The sequence below is a fragment of the Mugil cephalus genome, chromosome 9 (assembly GCF_022458985.1).
Source record: "Mugil cephalus isolate CIBA_MC_2020 chromosome 9, CIBA_Mcephalus_1.1, whole genome shotgun sequence".
NCBI classification, from domain to species: Eukaryota; Metazoa; Chordata; class Actinopteri; order Mugiliformes; family Mugilidae; genus Mugil; species Mugil cephalus.
The window spans coordinates 3,592,161-3,600,611 of record NC_061778.1 but is presented as its reverse complement, the minus strand read 5'-3'; the positions used below and the strand labels follow the sequence as shown (position 1 = coordinate 3,600,611).

At 41.6% G+C, this 8,451-nt stretch overlaps 1 protein-coding gene across 1 annotated transcript; it reads right to left on the bottom strand.

Annotated features, from left to right (window-relative positions):
- Nucleotides 1-2,842: 2,842 nt before the first annotated feature.
- On the bottom strand, nucleotides 2,843-7,418 carry rhbdd1 (rhomboid domain containing 1). The gene is made up of 8 exons (XM_047593294.1): nucleotides 7,197-7,418; nucleotides 5,828-5,992; nucleotides 5,432-5,711; nucleotides 5,168-5,300; nucleotides 4,765-4,853; nucleotides 4,389-4,466; nucleotides 3,845-3,991; nucleotides 2,843-3,730 (listed from the first exon to the last, which is right to left on the bottom strand). The coding sequence occupies exons 2-8, from the start codon at nucleotides 5,978-5,980 to the stop codon at nucleotides 3,624-3,626; spliced, it is 987 nt and encodes a 328-aa protein (XP_047449250.1). The 5' UTR covers nucleotides 5,981-5,992; nucleotides 7,197-7,418; the 3' UTR covers nucleotides 2,843-3,623.
- Nucleotides 7,419-8,451: the final 1,033 nt, after the last annotated feature.

The window sequence follows — 8,451 nt, the reverse complement described above, 5'->3', positions numbered from 1 at the left end:
CAAGTACGCGAAAAGTTCAGTCAGAGGAAAGGATTTTAAAATTTAAACACATCCATGAAATTTGAACAAAAAGTCAATGACACTCACTGGAGAGACTTTTTTCTTTGCTAAAGAAACATTTTCAGTTGTCACATGACGTGCATGACCTTTAGAGCACAAAATCATTTTCCTGTTTACGTTTCTTGTTAACACAGTTTTCTACTGAGTCGTTCTTTGGCTTCATCTCATCTGAAATCTGTGTGTGTCTGACATCCCCTGCCCTGTCCTAATAAACCCCAAACACTTTCATTCCTAAAGATTAAAAGTGATCTATAGTCAAAAAGGGTAGGAGCTAAGAATAGTGAAGGTCCATTAGATTCTGCTGTGGACCAGGGAAGAAGAGGACGAGTGAAAACAAAGTTAAGGCAAGTTAACTATGGAAGGATGGGGGTGGTCTGGGAGTGATTTCATGGGATTATCCTTTGAATAGCGTGTAACTCTGTGTAACTCTGGCACACGAGTGATTTAACTGTCCTGGAAATGAGCCCTGAGCTTGAACCTGTCCACTAGTTAATACCGTCCTCCATGAGGCGCTATGAGGCGCTGAACAGGATTTGAGTATGATGAAGTTAATCACTGCACTGTGGGGAGAGGCGCGATCCAAAACGGAGACTCAGTCTTTTACCACGAGCTTGTTTCATTTATGCCGCGGCACATTTAGTGGCCCTGCGGGAGCCCATTGTGATCTCAGCTGGCTTTGGCAAACGCAAAGACAAATTGACCTTCACGACGGATTGACTGGAGTGGGTGGAGTGGGAAAGCAGCATGTGGTAGCAGGGTGCCACTCCTCAGCTAAGCTCAGCCACAGAGAGCTGAGGGGTATTTTAGGTCAGTCATGACCAACTGTTCGTCCCACCTACACGTCTCAGGCTAAAATAAGAGACCTGTCACCATGCGTTTGGTTAATTCTTCAAAGTCATCATGCAGGAAAAGGGATGGGTGCAGATACTCGGCACCATAACGGCACCAGTGCCGACGTGAACAGTTGTAACCAGACTGAAAAGCAAAGCAGATTTCGGTGCTTCTCGGTGATTTTTAACTACCGCTCCTTTGCTCTGTTGTTGTGCAGTTTTCCACTTGCATGGATGGAAGTGAACCTGACTTTAATCTTTCGCATTGTAACAAACGTTTTCTGTCTTTTTACAATTTTTATTTTAGTGTATTTTTTTTATTTTAGCCTCTTGCTACCGAAAGATGACACGAACGGAACCAGTTCGCCTGGAGCTCCCCAACCGAGTCTGTTATTCCCTTTTGCCGTTATTCACGTAGGATTCTGGAGCATTAAATTATATCTTACGCTTTATAAGGACCAAATCAATGCAACATTACTAGGCAACTACTTTGTTTAGCTAGCTTAGCTTAGCTTAGCTAGGATTTGTGCTGCGAGGTCCCACGTGAAGGTCCCAAACCAAAATCCTGTCAGTAAGTTGAAACTGAAAAATTAAATTATCGAAACTGAAAACGAGTGACAGTGAAAAAGACAGAAATCTTTTGTTAAAATGCCAAATATTATTTCCAATGCCAAATTCTTTTTTAAATGGAAAGGACTGAAGTCAGTGTTCTGGCCCCATACAGCTACACCTCATACACGCTGCAGACGTGCGCAGTGAAAATGTGGGGTAAAGAGTTTGACCGTACTTCATCTCAAAAAGATGCATTTTTTAAAAAAGCTGAGAAATGTAGTGTCTTTGATAACCTGTGAGACCCCACACCACTGTTTTTATGACGGTAATTAATACAGTTTGTTGTGACTTTTATTTTATATTGGTTCATTTATTTCTTAATTTTAGTTGTATTTATATTATATATATATTTTTTTTTAGTACCGGCACCGTTTCGAAGAAAACCCATCCCTATGTACAACCTGAACAGAAAGATGACAAACAGATTCAAGGCCAGGGATCCAGTCTTGAATCAGAACCAGTTCCGTAGCTGAACCTCTGTATCACTCTAAAAGGTCAACTGAACTCCGCCTGCATGTGTGAAGCAGGAGGGGAGCGCGTCTCGCAGTTTTATCTGTAATGCTCAGTGACAGAGACACAGCAGGTGGAGTTCTTCACAGGGCCAATCGGTTGCATCCGTTCTCACAGAGGCGGTGTGATGTGATATGACGAACGGAGACAGAACTTTCCTGACACACGCAGACACGAAGAAAGACATGAAACCACCAACCACGCCAAGAACTGCCTTTAACGCGCGCCCATGCTACAGACAGACGGGATCGCAGCGGCAGCATCTGCTGTGCAGCGTGTGTCATCCCCGTCCCCATCCTGTCACTCCACAGCCTCCCCCATTCATGTTCTGCCAGGCCCCCGTGCTCCACTCGGCTCCCACGCTCCCCTTGGCAGCGGCAATGCGAACTGTCAAACAAATCCAGTGTCAAAATAGTTACACCTCCACCTGCTGTGACTTTGAGCCAGGACATTCAACACCCAACCTCCGACTGGAGACGCCAACGTCAGGGGACGGGAGTTGGATTTCCATTAAATCTACAGCGACAGGGTTTTAGACCCATGTGTGGTGATGTGTGGCTCGCCGGGCTTCTTGGCTCTAATTTAAGCTGTCCTACTTCCCATCATGCCTCGGGGCTTTAGGGGAATCACAGCCAGCAATGTACTTCTCAGAAGTTGCTTTATAACTTTGCTTACAGACGGCTTCACTGGTGAATTGTACGGTGATGTTGAACAAGCAAAGTCTGCGGGAGCTAAGGGTTTGAGTAAAAATGATGCAATTACACGTGGAGGACGTGAGTCATGAGTTTGCAGGTGGACGACTGGTCGGCATTAATGAACTCAGACACAGGTGCAGTAAAAAAGCATTTTTATTACAAATGTGCCAATACACAGCCCCATGCGACCCTTCTGAAATACACCAAGAAAACATTCATTAACCCCTGTCCTGAGATAGGAGTTCTTTATGACAGTTCTGTACTTGTAGTAATAAAAGTATAAAGACCTATCAGTTTGGCTTCCTATTCACAGTTTGAGGAGGTGATGGGTCAATTTAAGAGGCTTATTAGAGAATAATTATCTATTGTTTCATCCTGTTGTTAAAAGTCTCTTATTTCATAATAATTTTGCAATTTGAGAGAGAAGCGGTTATTGTCCTTGTAAAAAGAGAAAAAGATTATCAGCTTTGACTAATACAGAAGTGATAGTAATACTGAATATGACATGTCATGTAGTTCTAATGAGGGAAATGAATGATGTTTTGTCTTGAGCTCATGTAAGCAGAAAAACAAGTGCACTGAGATTGCTTGTAACACGGTATTAGGACATATTGAGATTTACTTTAAGCTATTTTAAAGGTAATAATACGTCTCATCATCCCCAGATTCCAAAATCAGAAACTGTGCGCCTTCCTCTCCAGCATAACTTTCCATAGCTGACATGCTGATGAAGCTCAGAGACGCCTTAACGTTAAGGATCAGACTCTAAAGGAGCTGTTATCTGTGTCAGGCTGAGTGGTTGTACCTCCTCATCCCTCCTATGGAAGCAGCGTTTGGACCGGACCCTCTTGAGTCTTGTCACTGATACATCCTCCTCTCCTCCTCCTCCTCCTCCTCCTCCTCTCTGCCTGACAGTTCATCTGTCAAACCTCTGCAGTCTCCTCCACCTGATTTCCTCAGCCGTCCCTTCCTCAGAGAGGTGGAAACCATACGGAGGAGGAGCTCTTCTCTGATTGGCTCCACCTAAAAACACGAAATACAATTAGATGTACATACAGACGCTTATCTGGGATGACTTTAAACTGGTGAAAGCTTCCCTCCGGCCAGTATCCGTCCATCTAAACCCTCCTCACTTACCTCTGTCGTTCAGACTGTTTCTGATGGCGGCTTCCAACTGCTCCTCCTCCGTCAGTCCACCTGTGTAAGACGCTGTGGGACGTGTTGTGTAACCTGGTGCGTTCTGATGACTGCCCGAGTGTCTTCCACTACTAGGGCCTCTGTAGCCTAAACACACACATACACAGAAACAAACACACACACACGCAAGGATAAGGTTGGCATATAGTATATTCCTCTTATTATGTTCAAAGAAAGGAAGAAAAGACTCAAACACTTGCATCAGTGGGACTCAGGCCCAAGTTCATCGGTTCTTAATAAAGACGTTAATCTTAAATCAAAGGCAAATAAATAGAGATTGTATATATAGCTTCAATTAAAAAGTAAAAAAAAACACTACTGTTGACCAGTTCCAGCCATGACTTGATACACATCTGGTACACAAGGAGTATTTTCATTAGCACCCGGGCTAATGTCACTAAACTCACTAATCTCAGGTTTAATCTCAAAGTCATGATCATATTGTCTGTGTGCATATAATAACTTCCTTTTATTGTGTCAATACCTGTAGCGCCTGAAGAGTTGAAGTATCCACTGGACCGTGAACCGTCCACTGTCCAATGTCCACTTGATGTCACAATCTCTGGTGGAAAATACAACAGACTTCAGTACAGATGAGTTATGCATCTTTATTTAAATATACGCAGTGACTAAGTAGAAACATTGAGGCCTTTTGTTCATGAACATTTTGGAGCTCATTCATGGTCTCGGTCTCTTTTGAAAGCCGAGACTCTGAAGTTTCTATCTCAAAAGAGATTAGAATCACTCTAAGTGGTATCGTTCTTGAGAAATCAAAGTTGGCACCCAGTTTAAAAAGTAAGGAGTTGTTGTTGTTTAACAGGAATGACAGTGTCAGTAACGCAAAACACACAAATCCACACCTGCACATTTCTTCATGATTTTCTTCAGCGGCCCTCTGGTGTAGAGCAGACCCACCAGGATACCTGACAGGTGACCGATGAAAGAGGTCCTGAGGAAGCAAAGCACATGCTATCTAATGAAACAGCGCCATCTAGTGGGCAGTTCACGAATCAACGCCAATTTTAGTTTAGAAAGAGACTGGAACTAAAAGAAAAACAATTGTCTGTGGTAGGAAGGTTGCATGTGACAGTAGATGTGTGTGTCTTAGTGAAGAAAATACAAAAATAATACATTAGTGTACTGCTCCTTGAAGACTGAAGCGTAACCTGCTGGTGTTGATGCCGGTATCTCCATAGCTCATCTAAGAAGTCAGCTCAGACGTGCCTTGAATTCCTTATCGATTTTACCCCACAAGTAACTCACCCAGGTGATGTCAGATGGATCAGCACTAACTCCACCCAGCTGGCATAGGAATTGGAAACAGGTATACCCATCACATAGGTCACACCTCCAGGGTAGTAATGGTGATTGAGCACCTTCAGAGCAAACAGCACACCTAGAAACAAAGGGTTAGTTAATGTCACCTTTTAAGTGTATTAAGCATCCGTTATGGGAGGAGATACAGTATATTTAAGTTGTTAAATCACACATTCACCAGTGGAATATCAATAACAGACTAATTCATACCCGAGAAGCCAACAGCGCAGGTCATGCTGTAGGACTGGTCCAGAGTGAGCTCCGTTAACAGAGCCTCCAGCACCAGATAGACCACCCCAGTGAGCAGAGAGAAGACCGACAGCACGTAGAAGAACCAGCCTCCTCCCAGCTGCCGCTCCAGCCTGCTGCCTTTCCACAAGAACGACGCCATGTTGAAGTACAGATGCCAGTCGTCCGCGTGGTGGAACGGGGACATCAGGAGTCGAGACCATTGTCCATACCAGTATGCTTGGTAGACGCTCACACAGGTCTACGGACGTGATAGATGGAAGCATTCGTAGCTTTTCAGTGTCATTACACGCAGCTTTGCTGTTTATCAAATGATCCACTCTTATTTCTATTCTTAGAGTCATATTAGTGTGTTACCTGCATCAGTGGGGCAGCAGGGAAGAGGTAAAGGTACACGTTGAGAGCCAGGACGCCCAGAGTGACAGGAGGGATGTTGTCCAGACCCACCTGAAACAGCTGGAAGGCCAGGAGCAGCAGGCCCAGATGGGATCCCCTCCGTCTGTTGTGCATAATGCTAACAACCTGTAGAGAGACGACTTCTGGTTTACCATAGATTTAACAATAAATATGATAAATGGAGTGACTTCAGTTTTCTAAAACACAGATTTACTGGTGTGACAGGAGCAAGGCAGAAAACTAAAAGTGCTTCCATCTTAAAACCTTTTTTAAATTTACAGTGTATCCCCTGGTTTGGCTATAGATTACTGGACTAAGTGGGTGCTACATGTCTAAATAACATCCACACCAAAAAAGTTTCCCAGCAGAACACTGAATTGTCACAAGATGGTCGATGTTATTCACTTCTCCTGTCAGTGGTTTTAATCTTGTGGCTGATTGGTGTATATAGAGTAAGTAAAAGGGGAACACACGTGAATGTGTCCCTGACATTGCCTTTAACCATTACTCAGCATTACTCATTTTCAGACCACAGATGATACTTTCATACATAAGGAGATGTTGTGAGAGCTTCTCCTGTGGTTTAAATGTGTGCCTTGATGGTTAGTCACAGCCTTCAAATTTGCAGATATTAAATCAAAGTCTCCCTTGATTCCATTAAAACCAGTACAGTCACATGATTGCATCTTATTTACGGCCATGCTGTCATAATCAGCCTGTCGCTCCAAGTCAACGCTGAGTTAAACAGGTTTACACATGTTCTACAAAGAGTAGACTCAGAGGAAACCCAATGAAAGGAAACAGTTATATAACATTAATATAAGAAGAGTATCTCTACTAATCCTAGATAGTTATATTTTGTGTAGATTAGTAACTGTAGCAAGAGCCAGTTCCTTAACAGCAAAAGTTTATTATTTATTGTTATTGTTATTATTTGATGGGGACAGTGCACGTCAAGGACATCTCTTCAGACAGCAACAGATGTAAATATGTTGGATTATAGCAACAATGCTAATTCTGCTAAGGTTTGACACTGGAAGACTGGTTCAGATCTTACTGGCCTTTTCAGAAAGATAATTTGGTTTATTTTTCTGTGTGGGACCATCCAGTCCTTTCTACAGGAGGTGGAGCAACTCCACAACTCCTTCTACATTAAAACATTCTAGCAGCACCGAGTGTTATTAAAGGTCGCATTCGTTTAACTTTGTTCAAATACAATTCCACTTATGTTGAGTCTCCTCTAAAAACATCACATTTTATTAATATATATGGATAAAACTGCGAAACAGAAGCACAACCACGTCCCAAGAGACTTAAGAGGAAAACTTACTGTTAGTTCAGGCGATTGTTACAGCACTTCCTTCTCCTCAGTTATTTGGACAATGCTGCCGCTAGCTTAAGGTTTAAACGTTCGCAGGAGTTTTACTTATATATGTCTTAGGAAAACATCAGCAACGTGGATTTCTTCGAATTTCATCATTTCTAGCTCTCACTAGAAAGTACTCGGCGACTGTTGGTTGGTCTGAGGAAGGAAGGGACCTGGCGTCACGTGACAATAACAAACTGACGTAGTTCGCGCAGCCGCATTAGAGACCTTCAAATTAAGAGCCCTCCAGTTTGACTCATGAGGTCTTTTCCTCTCTGTCCTGTAGATAAATAAACCAATTCAGTCCGTGTGGTTTTTTTTTGTTTTTTTTTTTTTTTTTGCATGCCCCTGTAAACTCATGAGATGTGGGTGTGGAGACCTTTGCTCTTTCTCTCCCTACAGTTGCATTTTCATATTATGTCATTATACAAGGGACATAAACTTTTCACACAGCAGTATCACTGAATGTCTCTCTGTGTCCAGTTTCTGACATGAACTCATTTTGCCACCTCAATGTGGATTCAAAGTTTCACTAATAAGTGTTTTCAGTACGCGCGGAGAAAAAGAGAGAGAGTGATTTGTCTGTGCAAATTTTGAGTGTACAATTATTATTATTTTTTAATTCAATTCTTTTATATATTTTTCATACTTCTTCATACTTTATATTTTGTGTTTATTGTGGATTAGTATTATTATTATTATTCAAGAATCAAGAATCAAGAATCTTTATTGTCATTATGCAAGGCACAACGAAATTCTGTTCAGCAGCTCTTGGTATAAATGTACAGACCTGAGATATATAAATAATATAAATATAGAATAGGAAATATAAAATAGAATAACAAGTTAAAATAAAAAAAAAATAGAATTTAAGAATAAAATAAGATGAGATGAGAGGTAGTAGTGCAATCAAGGATATTTAAAGTGACCAGTATGAATATTGCATGTATAGCAGCATGTTTATTATTTATTATCGCCAGTAGCTACTAATACAAGAGTTGTTTTAATTTGAATTTGAATTATAAACACGAATGTTTACTTCCATCCAGTGGTCAAAGCGAGAAACAGCATCATACTGGGAGAATAGTTTCCAAATAAATCCAAAACCACAAACTAAAGCTATTGCACTACAATTATATGCATTAAAATAAATTTTAATTAGGCCTGCTGTTTTTACAAGTTATATGCAGTTAATGAATAAAACCAAAACGCAAGTGTT